This window comes from Ahaetulla prasina, chromosome 1, assembly GCF_028640845.1.
Source record: "Ahaetulla prasina isolate Xishuangbanna chromosome 1, ASM2864084v1, whole genome shotgun sequence".
NCBI classification, from domain to species: domain Eukaryota; kingdom Metazoa; phylum Chordata; class Lepidosauria; order Squamata; family Colubridae; genus Ahaetulla; species Ahaetulla prasina.
In genome coordinates, this window is record NC_080539.1 from 262,852,410 (window position 1) to 262,873,288 (window position 20,879).

Consider the following 20,879-nt stretch of genomic DNA (forward strand, 5'->3'; position numbering starts at 1 on the left):
ACAATCCTGTAACACCCTTATCTATTTGCACTTGCCCCAGACTGTATTTTGAACATAACTTGACTGTGAAATCTAAGTACCATCACAAAATAAAATTCTCTTCACCAAGCTTATAAAATGGAATATGAAACTTGATTGTATTCTTTGTGTGTAATAATAACATAGTGTACGTATGATGGATTTAAGCCTGGTAATTTTAAGGGAACTTATAAAATTGGTTTTTTTTTTTCAGGGTGTGGTTACAGCTGCTACCAGTTTGATCACTACTCTGGCACAAAAGAATCCAGATGAATTTAAAACATCAATATCTCTGGCTGTTTCCAGGCTTAGTAGGGTAAGTAGATTGTTGGCTAGACATAGTGGTGGAACAAAATAAAACTGGAATGTAAAAAAAAGGATAATTAATTAGGTTAATAATTTCAAGTTCTTGCCTGCAAAATGAAAGTTCAGTTGATGCTGAGGCCAATCTGACTGTGTAAGTTATACAAACTTCGTTGTTGGCTTATTTACAGTAACCCTCTTAACCCATTTTAGTGGATTTTGGGAACTTATCTGTGAGTCTCAAATTTGGGGTGAGAATATATTTTCAGCCCACCCATTGTTGTTATTAGATTTTTATGTTGGCTTTTATTTATTTTGTTCAACTCAAGATGGCAAGTAGCAATAGCACTAGATTTGTATACTGCTTTATAGTGCTTTTACAGTCCTCTCTAAGCGGTTTACAGAGTCAGCATATTACCCCCAACAATCTGGGTCCTAATTTTACCCACCCTAGAAGGATGGAAGGCTGAGTCAACCTTGAGCCAGTGAGATTCAATCTACTGAACTGCAGCTAGCAGTCAGCTGAAGTAGTCTGCAGTACTGCACTCTAACCACTCTGCCACCTTGGCTCTATATCTACATAATATTGCTGCTTCCTATTTTCTCCCCTATAAAATAAAATGTACGTCTTAAATATAGGTATACTTATGGAGAGTCACTTTAATGTAGTGGTTAAGATATCAGGCTACAAACTGGCTGACTATAAATGCTAGTCCTACCATAAACTGGGACACTAGCCAGAAAGTTTCGCTCAGCTCTAAGAAAGAGACAACAGCAAGCCGTTTCTGAAATTTTCCAAGAAAATGACAAGAAACTATCCAGGCAGTTGCCAAGAATCAATACTGAATCAAAAGGATAAAAGTATATTTAAGCATCAATTGTACATACCTTTTATTCAGATTATTCACCATTTGTATGGGCTTACCAACTGAGGTATTTAAAGCAAAGCCATTAGCTTTTTAATTATAGAGTAGGAAGTTCATCTATTTTTGTAATTGGACAAAGAACAAGTAATACAAGTTGAATAGCATCTGTAGATTCTATTGTATTGCGTTGTTATATTTTTATCTTGTGTGAATAGTTCATTTGGCCAAGACTATTCTTAATTTTATTAATGTGTTAACAATTGTGTTAACAAATGTGTTAACAATTGTCCTCTCTTCAGCAATTTATTCTCCTGATTTTACTTCAGAAATCTGGATTTTCTTTTTTGGATTATTTTTTTAGATAAATGGAATAACTTCCTGTTCCTTGTCCCTAAATCCTTTTCGGACCCATTTTTAAGCCTAAAACAGAACAGAAATAGTTTTTATAAGGAACAAAGAGTTGTAGCCAAATCCCATTATCAGTTTTTTTATGATATGTGATCTGTGTGGACTTCCTGTATTTGTTGGAATATGCTATTTAATTGTTCTCACATATCACATAGAAGAGACGTCTGCTAATTATTGGTATAAATAAATATACAAAATGCTGAAGCATGTGTGCATATGCATATTTGTGTGCTAAGATGTTAAATGCAAGACCAGCCCATCCAGCTCCACACCTGTTACATACGATACTTCTATACCCTGTTCAGACATGACAGCAAAATGTTTGATCATGGTTCAGCACATTGATAACAGACAAAAAACAAAAAGAACCAAAGTCTCTTCGACATTTCAGCTTGCTTTTCCTTTTCTTCATTACACTTGGTTCAAAATGAGCATTTTGTATCCATGGTTATTCTGTTCTATTTTCCCTGACAAATCTCAAGGACAATGTTTTCTCCCACCTATCTGTTAAAAAATGATATAATTGTGAATTTAATAAGCAGTAAGTATTAAAAACATGTTCAGATACTGGTTTGATACAGCAAAATACATGTAGGTTTCTTATTTTGTCTTTTTCCATTCTATATTATTTTTCTCAACTCTTCAAAATTGGACACAACTCTGTCTGCTACTATCAGATTTCCTGTATCCTTTGACAATGTTCACACTCAGACTAATACCTTTTCATATTCATAAGGGAAAAAAACCCCTCCAGCCAACCTATCTTCTCCCAGAAGCCATTTTAGGTGTTTTTGGGTAGTGATGAGTCTTTCCCTTCCTGCTTTGAGTCATTAGTCCAGCTTCAGTTTTGACACAAGCAGTTGCTGTGTATCTCTCTTCCATTAGCTGAAAAATTATTGGAGAGCAAAAGTGGCCTAAAAACCAAGTGATGGTGAGATCTAGTCCCCCTTTGGGCATGAAATTTGGCTGGATGACTTTGGGTCAGTCACTCCCTCACAACCCAAGCCAACTCACACTACCTTGAACTATACAAACCTGAGTTATACAAAATAAAGGCAGCATTTAACAATAGCAACAGAAAGAATAAGGATATATCAAGAAACAATCATGCATTTGTTTGCATTTTCCAGTCTGTTGTTTCCAAGAATTGTGTAAACTAGTAGCAACTTATGTTAAAATATTTACTACTGTACCCTGTAGTTTTTTGCCTTTTGTTTGCTCTGATAAGTGCTTGGACGTTGGTTCCGTCCCAGGCGCCTGATGGACCCTGAGAGGTTCCTGACGGAGCTTGGGTCGTTTCCTGAGGATCTGAGGATCTGGCCCACGGCACGGCTGAAGAACTAGTTGCGGCCTGGGAACAGGCCGCGACTGGGGCTTTGGACGGTGTCGTGCCTTTGCGGCCTCTGACCCAGCGTAGATCTCAACTGGCCCCTTGGTTCTCTGAGGGGCTGAGAGAGATGAAACGCCAGAGAAGATGCCTAGAGAGTACCTGGAGGTCCAGCCGTTCCGAAGCTGACCGGACACTAGTTAGATCTTATTCTAAGACCTACCTAGTGGCATTGAGGGAGGCAAAACATTCTTACGTTTCCACCCTCATTGTGTCGGCAGATAACCGCCCGGCTGCCCTGTTTCGGGTGACCCACTCTCTCCTTCATCAGGAGGGGCGGGATGACCCCTTGCAGGGACGTGCTGAGGAGTTTAGTGGTTATCTATACGATAAAATCGTTCAGCTTTGGGATAGTTTGGACCAAAATTGCGATAATTCGAGTGAGAGGACAGAGACGCGTCTTGTTGAGATTGTTTGGGATGAGTTTGATCCTGTGGCTCTCGAGGACGTGGGCAGGTTATTGGGGAGGTTACATGCCACCACATGTTTACTGGACCCGTGTCCCTCCTGGTTGGTGCTGGCCACTCAGGAGGTGGCACGAAGCTGGCTCCAGGAAATTATAAATGCTTCTTTGTTGGAAGGGGTTTTCCCCGCCGCCTTGAAAGAGGCGTTGGTGGATGATCTCTGGAGGGCCAGGGATAGGGGTTGTTCCTCTGCCCTGGTCCTATTAGATCTCTCAGCGGCTTTTGATACCATCAACCATGGTATCCTGCTGCACCGGTTGGAGAGTTTGGGAGTGGGAGGCACCGTTTATCGGTGGTTCTCCTCCTATCTCTCTGACCGGTCGCAGATGGTGTTGACAGGGGGGCAGAGATCGACCGCGAGGTGCCTCACTTGTGGGGTGCCACAGGGGTCGATTCTCTCGCCTCTCCTGTTCAACATCTATATGAAGCCGCTGGGCGAGGTCATCAGTGGCTTTGAGGTGAGATACCAACTGTACGCTGACGACACGCAGCTGTACTTCTCCACCCCGGGCGACCCCAACGAAGCTGTCGAAGTGCTGTCCCGGTGCTTGGAAGCCGTACGGGTCTGGATGGGGAGAAACAGGCTCAAGCTCAATCCCTCCAAGATGGAATGGCTGTGGATGCCGGCACCCTGGTACAGCCAGCTGCAACCACAGCTGACTGTTGGGGGTGAGTCATTGGCCCCAATGGAAAGGGTGCGCAACTTGGGTGTTCTCCTGGATGGATGGCTGTCGTTTGAAGATCATTTGGCGGCCGTCTCCAGGAGAGCTTTTTACCAGGTGCGCTTGGTTCGCCAGTTGCGCCCCTTCCTTGACCGGGATGCCTTATGCACGGTCACTCATGCTCTTGTCACCTCTCGCTTAGATTATTGCAATGCTCTCTACATGGGGCTCCCCTTGAAGTGCACTCGGAGGCTTCAGTTAGTTCAGAATGCAGCTGCGCGGGTGATTGAGGGAGCCACACGTGTCTCCCATGTAACACCGCTCCTGCGCAGACTGCACTGGCTACCTGTGGTCTTTCGGTGTGCTTTAAGGTTTTGGTCACTACCTTTAAAGCGCTCCATGGCTTAGGGCCTAGGTACTTACGGGACTGCCTGCTGTTACCTCATGCCTCCCACCGACCCGTACGCTCGCACAGAGAGGGAGTTCTCGGGGTGCCGTCCGCCAAGCAATGTCGGCTGGCGGCCCCCAGGGGAAGATCCTTCTCTGTGGGGGCTCCTACCCTTTGGAATGAACTCCCCCCTGGCTTGCGTCAATTGCCTGACCTTCGGACCTTCCGCCGCGAGCTGAAAACGCATTTATTTATTCAAGCGGGATTGGCCTAAATTTTTTAAATATTTTTAATTGGGGTTATATTTTTTTATGAATTTTAAGGGTTTTTAAATTTAATTATTTTAAATTTCGGCCGACTATTGAATAAGTTTTTTAATTTTTGTTTTAATTGTATATTGTTATTGTTTTTTATAATTGGCTGTACACCGCCCTGAGTCCTTCGGGAGAAGGGCGGTATAAAAATCTAATAAATTAATTAATTAAATTAATTAATTAATTTCTGGCACACCTTCCACTTCATCAGTGCTCAAGCTTCTGTGTTTTATTTTCTTTCATTTTAATTCCTGTTTTCTTGGACTTCATTAAAATTCAGAATCTGCATTGTGCATTCCCTAGGCTTACAAAATGTCACCAGAAAGTAACAGAAAATTTCTACTTTCAGATTGTGACGTCAGCATCTACTGATCTCCAGGATTATACTTACTACTTTGTCCCTGCTCCATGGTTGTCTGTGAAGCTTTTGAGATTGTTGCAGTGCTATCCTCCGCCAGGTGAAGTAATGAAAAACTGTCATAGTTTCACGCTTCCTTTAATTAGCAAAGAACAGCTAATAGCATTTGAAATGTATGTCGGTGATCATGGAGATTGCAGTGTATCAGAAATTAGAATAGCTATGTGCATGCTCACATATGCTCAAAAATCACCTTTTCCCCTTTGAATCCAAACTACTGCAGAGTGAGGGAGTTGTTGTTGTTTCAAATAAATACAAATGGCTAAACAAGCATACCTGGTACTCAGTATTTTGGAACAAATACAATTTGGCTGAAACAACATTACCTGGATCCAACTCCTTTAACAAATACTGTTTGGTTCTTTCCTTGGTCTACTGCCATTTGGCTATTTTAAACAAGTGATTTAAATGAAGGCATGTATGAAATTCTTACAGATTTATAGGAAACAGAAAGCCCAGAGAGATCCCTGGCCTCATAAAAAGCAGAACAAAAATTAAAGGCAATTTCTGAGCCAAACCTTCAAGAGGCAATTCAGTCTCCATAAATTCAGAAAATATTCAGCAAAGAAGTACAGATTGGAAGAGATCAGGCATGGTAGCAGTATATGTGGAAAAGACATCCTGGTTAATCTCAAGTCGTGCATGAGCTGAAAACGCATTTATTTATTCAAGCGGGATTGGCCTAAATTTTTTAAATATTTTTAATTGGGGTTATATTTTTTTATGAATTTTAAGGGTTTTTAAATTTAATTATTTTAAATTTCGGCCGACTATTGAATAAGTTTTTTAATTTTTGTTTTAATTGTATATTGTTATTGTTTTTTATAATTGGCTGTACACCGCCCTGAGTCCTTCGGGAGAAGGGCGGTATAAAAATCTAATAAATTAATTAATTAAATTAATTAATTAATTTCTGGCACACCTTCCACTTCATCAGTGCTCAAGCTTCTGTGTTTTATTTTCTTTCATTTTAATTCCTGTTTTCTTGGACTTCATTAAAATTCAGAATCTGCATTGTGCATTCCCTAGGCTTACAAAATGTCACCAGAAAGTAACAGAAAATTTCTACTTTCAGATTGTGACGTCAGCATCTACTGATCTCCAGGATTATACTTACTACTTTGTCCCTGCTCCATGGTTGTCTGTGAAGCTTTTGAGATTGTTGCAGTGCTATCCTCCGCCAGGTGAAGTAATGAAAAACTGTCATAGTTTCACGCTTCCTTTAATTAGCAAAGAACAGCTAATAGCATTTGAAATGTATGTCGGTGATCATGGAGATTGCAGTGTATCAGAAATTAGAATAGCTATGTGCATGCTCACATATGCTCAAAAATCACCTTTTCCCCTTTGAATCCAAACTACTGCAGAGTGAGGGAAGTTGTTGTTGTTGTTTCAAATAAATACAAATGGCTAAACAAGCATACCTGGTACTCAGTATTTTGGAACAAATACAATTTGGCTGAAACAACATTACCTGGATCCAACTCCTTTAACAAATACTGTTTGGTTCTTTCCTTGGTCTACTGCCATTTGGCTATTTTAAACAAGTGATTTAAATGAAGGCATGTATGAAATTCTTACAGATTTATAGGAAACAGAAAGCCCAGAGAGATCCCTGGCCTCATAAAAAGCAGAACAAAAATTAAAGGCAATTTCTGAGCCAAACCTTCAAGAGGCAATTCAGTCTCCATAAATTCAGAAAATATTCAGCAAAGAAGTACAGATTGGAAGAGATCAGGCATGGTAGCAGTATATGTGGAAAAGACATCCTGGTTAATCTCAAGTCGTGCATGAGCTGCCAATATGAAATGAGAGAAATGCAAAAAGAGAGAGGAATTTGTTAAAGTGCCCAAATGAGAAGCTTCTGGGTATATTTATCTTGGAGATCTTAAGATGAATGAAAGATGCAATTAGAGTTTTCAGATAACTGAGGTTTGCCATTCAGAGGAAAAAGCAAATGCACACAAGCACAATGTTAGGTTAGAAATGGCAGGAAAACAGATTTGAATTAAACTTTAGGCAAAAAAATATATTCTTGTTAAGCCAGTATAAGCTTTCTTGAATATTTGGGTTTTCTCCCGCGTAAAATTGGAAGCGTCTTGGCAACGTTTCGACAAAGTCTCATTCGTCATCTTCAGGCTGTTTACACCTTCGTGCTTCTAGGAACATTGCTCCTAGAAACACAAAGCTGTAAACACCAGCCGAATAACCAAAGACCTACATACAAACACCCACAAAAACCTCAGAAAACATACACACACACACACACACACACACACACACACACGCGCACACACATCAAATATCATAAGTGCTATATTTGCTGTTTGTGTTAGAAGTCACTTCCAGATAACATCTGGAATAACATCTCCTGCAAATATAACATTCCTGAGTCCCATATGTGCATCTTGTTCTTGTGTGGGGCATAACTATTTCAACAATTTGAAAACGAATGTCCTCCCATTGTGTCAAAACATGATTGGCTGGGAACTGTTCCCCTGCACTTAAATTCAGTTTGTTTTATTTGTCTCCAATATTGTCAAATAGTCTAACACCAATTAGTTGTAATATAGACAGAAATAGATTTCTCCATATTCCTAATCCTTACTTACTCCATATTTGCCTGATGCTAGTAAGCAGACTGGAGAGAATCTTTCTCTGCTTTTTCCATTTTGACAAACCTACCTAGCTCTGAGGAACACTGTGGAATTTTTTTTTCCCAATTCAAATCTTTATTCCTTTATTGTTGGTGCACAACATATGTATAATGAGATTGGTTGAGCTCCCTCAGTGCACACACACCCCCAAACACAATACAACTTAGAGTGAAGACAGAAAATCCCTAACCCAATAAATCATATTAACAAAACACCCAGTCCTATTGCACTAGTGTGAACATGTTACACATTGCGTCGGCCTTGCAAGTCCACCGTACTAGGTAGTTATGATGTTATTTTGCGTTCAGGAGTCTGACAGTCCATGGATAAATACTGTACTTCAGCCTTTTTGTGTGGCTGGCTATGGTTCTATATATCCTTCCCGAAGGTAGGAGGATAAAGAAGTGGTGACCAGGGAGTTCACTACTGCCACAAACTTGAGCATTGCATGGAAGCTGCTGTTGGTTTTTTTTCACTTAAAAATGTAACTTTCTGCCTTTTTCACATATTTAGGATTGGAATTATTTAATGTTGTGTATTATATTGAAGCTAACAGCTGCCTAGATCAGAAATCATTAGGTACTCTACTTGCAGGATATGTTATTCCATATGTTATCTGGGGATAGCACTGAGTTTTTCAGTGAGACATTTAAAAGGCATATAGTAATTGTATAATTTTACATTGTTCAGCGAATTTGCCTAATGAGTTTCTTTCTCCCAGAAGACCCTTCCGTTAGAGGACGTCTCACAGAATGCCTGGAAACTATTCTTAACAAAGCTCAAGAACCTCCTAAATCAAAGAAAGTGCAGCATTCAAATGCAAAGAATGCTGTATTGTTTGAGGCGATTAGTTTGATTATCCACCATGACAGGTAAGCTTTGGAGGAAAACTCTCCTGTGAAAACCCAGCGTGCCCTTTTAAAACTGCCCTGGACTGTGTAATTGCATGTCACTTCAAAGACCTGTTCGGTGGCAATTTCCAACTCGAACCTTACCAAATTGGAAGAATTGGGAGCTGTTCGAACAACAGTGTAAGTAATTCTAAAGTTAAGGCAACAGGGATCGTTCATTCCACAACACGCCATAACAATCTGGTCTTTCTCCCACTCTGTTGTCGGTATCTGGATTTGTATTTTGTCTTTCTTAAAAAACAAAAAAGGAAGCAAACATGAAGGGTGTGGAGAGATTACTTGAGTCCTTTGTTTTACTTTTAAAATGAGTTCTCTGCATGCCTGAAGCATAGGGGGAAAAAAGGAGTATATAGGAGTGGCTCTGCCTGCAGCTTGTTCCTGAACTAAACTTTATTTTCCTGGAAGACTTACTGGTTGCTTAATCATGGAGCCACATGCCAGCTAACTTAAATTATGGTTTCATATGGTTCCCTGCCTTAACCTCAGTCTGGATTTATTTCCTGGTTTACCATGAATCCTAAACTGAAACACAAGTTTGTTTACCATGTTGTGTGAATCAGGTGCAACCAATGAGGGGAGACAGGAAAGATACTCGAAGCAGATATTTTTCCTATTGAAATTGTATTCCATTTCAGAACCTAAAAGAATGATTTGAAAATGAGTCTCAGTCACACATCTTCTCAAGTGACAGCACCATAGAGCATCTCAAACCTAGCTTTGCTCTGTGCCCTATAACGACAATCTTGAATTGGTATGCTTTCCCTCCAGAGGACATATATTTTTGAACTTGGCCAATCATTGTTCTTTTGCTTACATCATTTATTATCAATGCATTTTCATTGATTAAAAATAATGCCAAAATAGGGGATACTTTGATGATGCTGGAATAGCATTATAAGAAAAAACGTACTCTTATGAAAAAAATCACAAAAATCTGTTAAATTGTTTTTCTTGGATAAGATCAACACAAACAACGGAAGTAGCTCTTGGTCATAATTTTATGGTCCAAAGTTTTGCGTTTCTGTGGTTGCTAAGGAGAGACAAAAGCTGATATTTTTGTGTAGCTACAGGTTTAACTTTTTTTGTTGTTACTCTATAAACGTGCAAAATGGCAGATGGGCTTTTGCGCATGTGTAAAGTACATTTTTAAAGATCCTTGTATCCAAGGTCTTAATTTCCGTAGTTGTAGGTTGTAACTGAATCTTTATGAAAAACAAGGCCCATCTGTACATACCTGCTTGGCAATATTATTTTGTCCTAATCCTAAACTAAGTGATGTTGCTCACCTGTGGATAATAGCCATGTGTTTGTAGTATTGTATGATCACATAGGAATGTCAGATGTTACTTTCTGATCCCAAGAATGATCAATCTAGATGTAGGATAACATGTAGGATTCCTATGCCAATAACTATATTGATAAGCTCATCCATATCATCAAAACTGTTAATTTTGATGAAACAGCATGGAAAGTAAATACGCCAACAGAAACAAGATAACATCTACATTTATTGCTGACTGGAAAATTCTTATGTTTTGCATAAAAATTTTAAAAAATAAACTTGTGATAGAATAGAATAGAATAGAATAGAATAGAATAGAATAGAATAGAATAGAATAGAATAGAATTTTTTATTGGCCAAGTGTGATTGGACACACAAGGAATTTGATTTATGGTTTTGATCTTTAGACACGATAAAGAGCATAGAAAGAAGAGAATCATGATGTAACTTGAGAGAGAGAAGTTAAAATATAATTGTACTTAATAACTGTTGTGAAGAATATCCGAAAATACTTCTTTATGCCTTTAAATCTTTCTTGTTTTTTCTACTTTCTTTTTTCCTTTTTTACTACACTTTTAGCTTTTTCTAATTCTTTCTTTTTCGTGTTCTTCGTTCTACTACAATTTGTAGTAGTTCTTATTCTTGATACTCTCTCTGTGTGTGTATATGTATATATGCCATCACTAGAACATCAGGATTATACCTAATTGACTGTATTACCCCAAAATGCACACTCCCAGCCATTATGAAATACTCTTTGAAAATGATACAGGTAAAGCTTCCTGCTTTAAAATGGAATTGTACTTACCATTATTACTAACGTTCAGAAGATATTAGCCGCACTTTTAATGGTAGTGAATGTACCTTATAATGCTCTCACTAATGCTGTCTAGTATGTGCTACTTGTGCTACTGATTGTTACAGTTAGTTATCTTTTTACATTCTCTCTTCTGCCTAGTGAACCAAACCTGCTTGTTCGTGCCTGTAATCAGCTAGGCCAGTTCTTGCAACACCGGGAAACTAATCTTCGTTACTTAGCATTGGAAAGCATGTGCACGCTTGCCAGCTCTGAATTTTCACATGAGGCTGTGAAAACACACATAGAAACAGTGATCAATGCATTGAAGGTAACGTTTGGTTCTGTGTATTGCCTACAACCCTGATTCTTCTGTTTAATTGATTTTTATTTTATTTGTTTAAATCATTTATAGAGCTGCCTATCTTATCAGCTCTGGGTGACTCCCAATCAAAAGTTAAAACAGCATCAAAGTCATATTAAAACAATGAAACTAAACACATAAAAAAACAAAAATCTAGCACCAAATCAAGCTTCTGATATGTATTTTATTGGTTTTTCTAGCTAGTTATCTCCCAAGTTTTTATTCAACTATTTACAGGCTATGAAAATGTTTTTTTTCCTTGCAACCTCTTTAAAACATTTCATAACCCACAATAAGGTTCAGGTTTTTTTTCAGTTAGGCCATGCTTGAACTATAGCTCCCATTCTGTACTGCTGTATCAAAATTTAGCAAGTAGAACAATGCTGTTTTGGTAGTCCTAACAAGAGCACTCTCTACCTATGAAGATGCAGAAAAGAAAGGGAAAAGATAAAACTCTGGAGAAGGAAGAAAAGTGAAAGTTTATAGTGTGGGAGTTCCCTGCTTTAAGAAAATGTGTGACTCCTGCATGATTAAAGCAGGGACTGAACCTAACCACAGATAAACAATAATTTAGGAAGACGACATTCATTCCACAGGGAGTGAAATTGGGAATAGTTTGTATGCTCCATTCTTTCATATTCCATTTTTCTGCTGTGCCTCGATTCCTCTTCCTTCTTTGTCCCTTCTCTCCATAGTGTTAGCCTGGTCTAGCCCTTGCTATTCTGTTATTTGAGGCAAAAAGAAATGAAAAGCTCCCTCCTACACTTTGTACAAATAGCCAGATGGCCCACTTTGGATCTATCTTCAGAACTGAAGATGGAATATTGTCCTTTGCTGCACCTGGACATATCAGTTAGTTTGGAGTAGGGGTGTCAAAACTCGATTTCATTGAGGGCCACATCAGGGTTTGTTTGATATCGGGGTGGGGGGGACTGAAGTGTCTGTGGCTAGCTTAATGTCATTCGTGTGGGGGCATCTGTGGAGGCCCGAGTGCTCTGCCCGAGAAAACAGGCTCCCAAGCTGTGTTCGACAGCCTCCTGCAACCCTCTACCAGCAAAAATGGAGCTGGGGTGTGTGTGTGCACACAGCCCTCCTGAGCTCTGTTTTTGCTGGCAGAGGCACTGCAGCCCGCAGGCCAGATCTAAGCACCCCACAACCTGGATCTGGCCCATGAACCTTGAGTTTGACACTCCTGGCTTGGAGGATAGTGAACAGGCAGTAAGACGTATAGCTTTCTCTTCTTTGCTATTGCTACTGTCTAAACAAGTACATTATATAGACCTGGCCCTATTATTATGTTGGTGCATCTCATTTAATCCTCGATACTTTCTAATCAGTTCAAGAAATATTTTTTGGGATAAGGAAAGATACTGGCCTTTATTTTTTCTTTCATCCCTACTTTAAAGAGTTTCTGTGGACTCTGTGCAATATACATATATTTTTAATTCATTGAATCATATTCTACTTTATCTTAAAGTACCTGAATGGAACTTTAATTCCCCTGGCAATAAAACTGCTCTTTCAGACACTGTACATTAATAGGCATTTTATGCTAGGTACTATTTAGACTTTTTGATGTCATGACAAAATTGCCTGTTATTCACTCTGGTTCAATTCTCTGTATCTCAATATTCTCAAAGTCTCATGGTATACATACCATGTTTGAAAGTTATTTTCATATCTTTCCCCTAAATTTTTATGTTATAATTATGATGCTACTTCTAGACGGAGAGAGATGTAAGTGTACGACAGAGAGCAGTGGATCTCCTGTATGCTATGTGTGACCGAAGCAATGCCCAACAAATTGTAGCCGAAATGCTGAATTATCTGGAAACAGCTGATTATTCTATTAGAGAAGAAATCGTAAGTTTTTTAAAATGTATTTTAGTTTTCATTGCATGGTGTACATGTAACATGACAGGATTTTATTTTGTTTTGGCGATCTACATATCATACTTAAGAATTTCAATAGCAACTAAACTTATTTCAAAAAAATATAACAATGAAATTAGAAATTGTTTTGGGGCAGGAATTATTGTTACTAGTTGGAGTTTGAAATATGGTGCTCTGACGCTTACTGTTCTGTTTCCCTTCCCCCAATACTCCCAGCAAAGAGTCCGTCAGAGGCCTTCCTTTTTTTTTCCTTTTATTTACATAGATACATGTCCTGGCCACGTCTACCCACGGGCCTGCCAAGTTTCTGGAGATAACGAGGAAATTATAGATAAGGCCAGAATTACTCACGAATATATTCTTCCCTCCATGAATTAGCTTGCGCCAAATTCATTGCTTTGTCCGAGACAAAAAACCAGGAAGTCCCGCCTCCTATTTATAGTCTCTGCAGATGTCACTGCATGACAATTATGACTTGGCTTTGTCCCAACTCTTCCGCTGCTGCGCGCGATCAAGCCTTCGTAATCTTGCGTCCCTCCAAAACTGTTCTTGGGCGTTGCCAAATCAGAAGAAGGCCGGGAGAATCAGGCCTTGCCGGCCCCTCCCTTTGAGTGGGTGCCAGGGAGGGAGAGGGCTCAAGAGAAGCAGGGCTTGCCAGGTCTTCTCCCTCATTTTCTGAATCATCCGAGTCCAGGAGTCTGGGTCCAGGAACCTGGGTCACAACACTACTCCTCACCGCAGGGCCCTTCCCCCGGGGCTGACGATCGGGATGCGGTCGGGCTGGGTTCTGCTCATGGAAGGCCTGCACCAGGTCAGGGGCATGAACGTCGGAGGCATCTACCCAGGAGAAATCAGTCCCGTATCCCTTCCACGCGATCAAATATTGGAAACGACCCTTTAGCCAGCGAGAGTCTCGTCGCTGTGGACTTCAGTATTCCTCCGACCCGTCCTCGGCGACAGTGACGGGTGCTGTTGGGCACCGAAGGGGACTCGGTGTGGCCTCAGGAACTAGAAGGGACCGGTGAAAAACGGGGTGGATCCGCATGGATCGTGGCAGGGTCAGTCGGTAGGCTACCGGGTTGATGACTGCCTCGACAGGAACGGGCCGATGAATCGGTGGTCCAACTTCTTTACCGGCGGTCGGACGGGAGGTGTTTGGTGGAGAGCCACACCGGTCTCCAACTGCCAGCGGGGCGTTGCCCGTCGGGAGCGGTCAGCGGACCGTTGTAGTCCTCCTTTGCCCGATTCAGCTGCTGGCGTACCAACTGTTGGACCGCATGCAATTCCGTCAGGAAGGTCTGCGTTCGGGAACAGGAGAGTCCGGTGGTGCCAGAGGAAGAGCGGATGGTACCCACATTGGCAAAGAACGGGGTCACCTGAGTAGAGGTGTGCTGAGAGTTGTTAAAAGCAAACTCCGCCAGAGACAGGTAGTCGGCCCAGTTGTCCTGTTGCTGGTTGATGAAGCAACGGAGATACTGTTCCAGTATACCGATGACCTTCTCTGTACCCCCGTCGGTCTCCGGATGGTGCGATGACGACAGACATACCTGCACCTCCAACGCGGCCATCAGGCTCTTCCAGAAGCGGGCTGTGGACTGAACTCCAGCGGTCCGAAACCACCCTGTCCGGTAGACCATGGAGGCGGAAGATGTGCTGCAGAAAGAGGCGGGCGTTTTGCGGCTGTGGGCAGTCAGCGGCATGGGATGAAGTGTGCCATCTTGGTGAGCATGTCCACCACCACCAGCACCGTGGTGAACCCAGAGGACGGCGGCAGGTCTGTCAGGAAATCCATAGAGATCGCCCCAGGGTCTGTCGGGTGTCGGCAAGGGTTGGAGGAGCCCGGGAGGGGCCCCCGTGGCGGTCTTGGCTTGCCGGCACGGTACGCAGGATGTCACGTAGGCATGTATATCATGCCGCACTCGGGGCCACCAAAAGGTCCGTGTCACCAGGTGGAGGGTCTTGAAGAACCCAAAATGTCCTGCTGCAGGGTTGTCGTGGCACTGGGTCATGGCGAGGGCTCGGAGTGGTCCTGTGGGTACATATAATCGCCCCCGAAACTTGAGTAAGTCCTCCTCCAAGGTCCAAGGAGACGTGGGGCCCACCTCCGCTCTCCTTTGCTGCGACCAGGCGTCCTGGCGCTGCGCCTCTCGCACCTGGGCCCGCAAGTCCACTGGCTCCCGTGCTGCGGCCAAGGCTTCAGGGGGTCCTTGGCGCAGAGGTACTCTGGCTTGTGGGACAGGGCATCCGCCCTCCGGTTGTGACCGCTGGGAATGTAGGTCACGGAAGTTGAACCGGCAAAACAACGACCACCGGATCGGCCGCTGGTTTAACTTCCGAGCTGTGGTGAGGTGCTCGAGATTCCGATGGTGCGTTCGGACCTCCACCTGATGTCGGGCATCCTCCAGATGGTGTCGCCAAGCCTCGAATGCAGCCTTGATAGCCAGCAACTCTTTTCCCAGATAGTGTAGTTGCGCTCGGAAGGTTGAGTTTCCGGAGTAGTAAGCGCAGGGAAAAAGTGTGCCACCATTCGTCGGAGCCTGTAGCAGCACCGCTCCCAGAGCCACATTGGACGCGTCCGTTTCCACCACAAAAGGCCGGAGCGGGTCGGCGTGCCTCAGGACGGGTTCCGTGGTGAAGGCTTTCTTGGGGGCTGTGAATGCTTCTTGCTGCGGGGACCCCACCGAATGCAACCTTCTTCCTGAGGAGCTGGGTAAGTGGAGCTGTCAGTGTGGCGAAGCCGGGATGAAGGTCGGGTAGTAGTTGGCGAAGCCCAGTAGGCGCTGAACATCCTTCACCCGACGAGGGGCTTCCCAGCTACACAAAGCTTCTACTTTACATGGGTCCATGGCTATGCCCTCGGGCGAGATGATATGCCCGAGGAATTCTATGGAAGTCCGGAAGAAGACGCATTTCTCAGCCGCATTGAGTTGTTGCTCCAAGCGTTGCAGAACCAGACTGACGTGTCGAAGGTGGCTTTCCTGGACCGGGAGTAAATCAGGATGTCGCCGAGGTAGATAACCACGAACCGATCCAACATGTCTCGGAACACGTCGTTCATGAAGTGCTGAAAACGGCGGGAGCATTGGTCAACCCAAATGGCATGACAGTGTATTCGTAGTGTCCGTATCGGTGCGAATGCCGTCTTCCATTCGTCTCCTTCTCGTATCCGCACCAGGTTGTAGGCCCCGGAGATCGAGCTTGGTGAAGATCGTGGCCTCCGCAACCTTTCCAGTAGCTCCGGGATGAGCGGCAGGGGGTAGCGATTCCGCACCGTAATGGCGTTTAGCCGGCGGTAATCACAGCATAGGCGCAAGTCCCCTGTCTTCTTCTTCACAAAGAGGACCGGGGCCGAGAGAGGGGGCTTTGAAGGCCGGATGGACCCTCGGGCCAGGGTTTTGTCCAGGGAGGCCCTGAGGGCCGCCAACTCGGCCCGACATGGAATACAGGCGTCCCACAGGCAGTGGTGCGTTGGGCAGAAGGTCCACGGGCAATCGTAGGGCCGATGCGGGGTAGTCGGTCCGCCTCCTTCTCGCTGAACACGCCGGGCGAAGTCCGTCAGCTCAGGAGGCAAGGTGATGGCAGCGGTGGGGACGTTCTGGCCGGCACAGGTGTGGCGGATGTGATCGACGCACTGCAGACTCGGGAAAGAGATGGCGTTCCGCGACCAGGCCACCTGAGGATCGTGGGTCCGAAGCCAGGCCAACCCAAGGACCAAGGGAAAATGAAGGTCCGCCGTGACATAAAACTGGATCGCCTCCTCATGGTCCCCAATAGCCAGGCGCAAAGGCTGGGTGGCGAATTTAATGGGGCCGGACACCAGTTCTCGTCCATCAATTGTCTGTACCCGCATCGGAGGGTCCACCGGAACCACGGGGACCGCAAACTGGGTCACAAAGGCCTGGTCCATAAAGTTTGTTGTGGCCCCTGAGTCCACCAGCGCATGCGCCTGGAGCTCGTCCGACTGGTTCCCCAACCATATCCGTGTGTCCAGAATCAGATGCCGAGGGGGCCCAGAGTCTACTTCCGCAACGTCCAGTGGGGGCTTAGTACGTGCCCGACCTAGGGTTTCCCCGAGGTCGGGCCTGCTCCATTTCCCGATTGGTCACGCTGTGATTCGGGGACCGGCGTGCGTGCCCCACTTCGCTTTCTGGGGCAAGAAGCGGCGAAGTGGCCGGGCTCCCCACAGTACAGGCACAATCCCCCTTGGCGCCTCCGGTTCCGCTCCTGGGCTGTTAGGCGAGGTCTGGCCGCTCCCAACTCCATGGGCTCTTCCGCAGCGGTTACAAAACGTGGGGCGACCCTGGGTGCTGGTGGTGCAGGAAGTGGGGGTGCAGATGTCGACGGAGGGTCCCGGGGGGTGCGACGGGACGGTCGCCGTTGCAGACGGGCATCGAGGCGGAGACAAAGGCACCAAGTTGTCGAGGGTCCGCGGCGCCCACGCGGGCCAGCTCGCCTTGCAATTCCTCTGAGAGTCCCTCCTGGACCGCGCCCCCCAGCGCTGCACCATTCCAGTCAGAGTCCTGGCACAAAAGACGAAATTCGGCGATGTACTCCTGCAGGGGGCGTTTCCCTTGACGGAGTTCCTTAAGGCGCCTGGTTGCCGTCAGCATTCGAACGGGGTCCTCATACATGGTGCGCAGGTGCTGCCAAAAACGCTGTTGGTCCGCCAGCAGGGGGCTGTCCTGGAGCAAGAGGCGTGGCCCATCGAGCAGCCGAGCCGGAAAGAAGGTTAATCACGGCCACCTTAGCCCGGTCGTCTGGGAAATCCTCTGGCCTCATAGCCATGTAGAGCTGGCACTGTCCCAAGAAGGTCGGGAACATCTCAGGCTGCCCAGAAAACTTATCCGCACGGTTATCGGGCACTTGCGGCGAGGAGGAGGTGGGAGGATGGGGGGCTGCAGGCACATTCCTGGCAGCAAGTTGGCCTGCCAAGTGAGCCACTTGCTGCTGGAGCTGTTGATTAGCCGCGTGTAGCTGGTTTAACTGCTGCTGTACCTGCTGCTGATCCATCTTTGGTGGAAGATGGTTTAGTCAGGTCTCGGACAAAATGTTCTGTTTCCTTCCCCAATACTCCCAGCAAAGAGTACGTCAGAGGCCTTCCTTTTTTCCTTTTATTTACATAGATACATGTCCTGGCCACGTCTACCCACGGGCCTGCCAAGTTTCTGGAGATAACGAGGAAATTATAGATAAGGCCAGAATTACTCACGAATATATTCTTCCCTCCATGAATTAGCTTGCGCCAAATTCATTGCTTTGTCCGAGACAAAAAACCAGGAAGTCCCGCCTCCTATTTATAGTCTCTGCAGATGTCACTGCATGACAATTATGACTTGGCTTTGTCCCAACTCTTCCGCTGCTGCGCACGCCGATCAAGCCTTCGTAATCTTGCGTCCCTCCAAAACTGTTCTTGGGGCGTTGCCAAATCAGAAGAAGGCCCGGGAGAATCAGGCCTTGCCGGCCCCTCCCTTTGAGTGGGTGCCAGGGAGGGAGAGGGCTCAAGAGAAGCAGGGCTTGCCAGGTCTTCTCCCTCATTTTCTGAATCATCCGAGTCCAGGAGTCTGGGTCCAGGAACCTGGGTCACAACACTTACACTGTTCAGAGGAGTAACTAACATATAGGCACATTAGTTAAAGAATGGTCATACATGGAGTTTAGTGTTAGAGCAAGAATTCCTCCGTATTAAATTCAGCATTATTTTTCTTCTGAACAAAAAACCTGGTGCCAGCATTGCTCAGTTCATTAAACTGTGTATGCAAACTGCTCATTGTCAAAAAATTTTTTATATTTGATTAGAATATGTGCAGAACTATCCTATATCAGGTCTTTGTTGTTAGTTCAAAAATAAATGTTAATTTGTGTTGTAATAAATGACTATTAGTTTTTGTAACTGCTAAAATAAGAAGGTAACCCATATTTCTTTTCTTCCCTCCCTCCCTCCCTCCCTCCCTCCCTCCCTCCCTCTCTCTCTCTCTCTCTCTCTCTCTTTCTTTCTTTCTTTCTTTCTTTCTTTCTTTCTTTCTTTCTTTCCAGGTACTCAAAGTTGCAATTCTGGCTGAGAAATATGCAGTGGACTACACCTGGTATGTGGATACCATACTGAATTTGATTCGAATTGCCGGGGATTACGTTAGTGAAGAAGTGTGGTACAGAGTAATTCAAATAGTAATTAACAGAGATGATGTGCAAGGATATGCTGCAAAGACAGTTTTTGAGGTAAGACTATTGTTTGGCAATCTTTTCTACCTGAAACCCATTGGATAGTATAATAAAAACAAACTAGTTGTGCAATTCATGAATAGAAGACAAGTAGTTATGGACTTGTCTTATGGGAAGCTATTTTATGGGAAGTTATGGGAAGCTATTTTAAATGGGACTTTTTCTTTTTTTACTTCTTGTATTTCTACCTCCTTACATTGTTTTATCAGTTGATTTTTTTAAAAAAATATCTATATCTAATACTTCTTCATAATTTTAGTATTTTTAATATCTAATGTTAATATGAAACATTAATAGGGAGCCTGTAAGTAATATTTTTGGTAAATGGAACAATAATAATAAAATAATAATAATAATAATAATAATAATAATAATAATAATAATAATAATAATAATAATAATAATAATAATACAATTTATTATTACAATCTTAGACCTGAACAAATAAAAGCACACAGTATATATACACTTGAGAATTCTAGTATAAGATAAAAGCTTTCTAGAAAAAGGAAAAATGGATTTGGTATCTGATGGTTTATTAGTTTAAAAAATATGCAGTATGATTACTTTTTTGAAAATGCATTGTGCTTTTATGAATGTGTAACTTTATAAAAGGGGAGACAGGGGGATATTAGAAATTCATCCCGTCAAGACACTTCAATCATTTGAGGACATGGCATCCATATTGGCCTATTATAATTTCAAAGCTCTAATTTGGCTCCAGCCACATTTTAGAGAAGCTCTAGGACTTATTTATCCTGGGCTCCAGTATTAAGAACAAAATTCTTCTGGTTTGACAACTGGCTGACTGTTGGGGGCGAGTCATTGGCCCCAATGGAAAGGGTGCGCAACTTGGGCATTCTCCTGGATGGACGGCTGTCTTTTGAAGACCATTTGACGGCCGTCTCCAGGAGAGCTTTTTACCAGGTTCGCCTGGTTCGCCAGTTGCGCCCCTTTCTAGACCGGGATGCCCTATGCACGGTCACTCATGCTCTCGTGACATCTCGTCTGGATTACTGCAATGCTCTCTACATGGGGCTCCCCTTGAGGAGCACCCGGAGACTCCAGGTAGGTCAGAATGCGGCTGCGCGGGTGATAGAGGGGTGATAGAGGGGGCCTCTCGTGGCTCCCACGTAACACCTGTCCTGCGCAGACTGCACTGGCTGCCTGTGGCCTTCCGGGTGCACTTCAAGGTTTTGGTAATTATCTTCAAAGCGCTCCATGGCATAGGGCTGGGCTACTTACGGGACCATCTGCTGCCACCAATTGCCTCTCACCGACCCGTGCGCTCTCACAGAGAGGGACTCCTCAGGGTGCCGTCGGCCAGGCAGTGCCGACTGGCGACACCCAGGGGAAGGGCCTTTTCTGTGGGGGCTCCCACCCTCTGGAACGAGCTTCCCCCTGGACTTCGCCAACTTCCTGACCTTCGAACCTTCCGCCGCGAGCTTAAGACACATCTATTTATTTGCACAGGACTGGACTAGAATTTTTAAATTTTAAATCTGGTTTTTAATGGGGTTTTATTATTT

At 44.0% G+C, this 20,879-nt stretch overlaps 1 protein-coding gene across 1 annotated transcript in view; it reads left to right on the top strand.

The window, feature by feature from the left end:
• AP2A2 (adaptor related protein complex 2 subunit alpha 2) overlaps nt 1-20,879 on the top strand; it is a 70,367-nt gene that overhangs the window by 31,674 nt on the left and 17,814 nt on the right. Inside the window, exons 6-11 of the mRNA XM_058157590.1 lie at nt 233-334; nt 5,160-5,268; nt 8,607-8,757; nt 11,037-11,205; nt 12,964-13,101; nt 19,165-19,347. Of these exons, the coding sequence (XP_058013573.1) occupies nt 233-334; nt 5,160-5,268; nt 8,607-8,757; nt 11,037-11,205; nt 12,964-13,101; nt 19,165-19,347 (852 nt within the window). The remainder of the gene's footprint in view (nt 1-232; nt 335-5,159; nt 5,269-8,606; nt 8,758-11,036; nt 11,206-12,963; nt 13,102-19,164; nt 19,348-20,879) is intronic.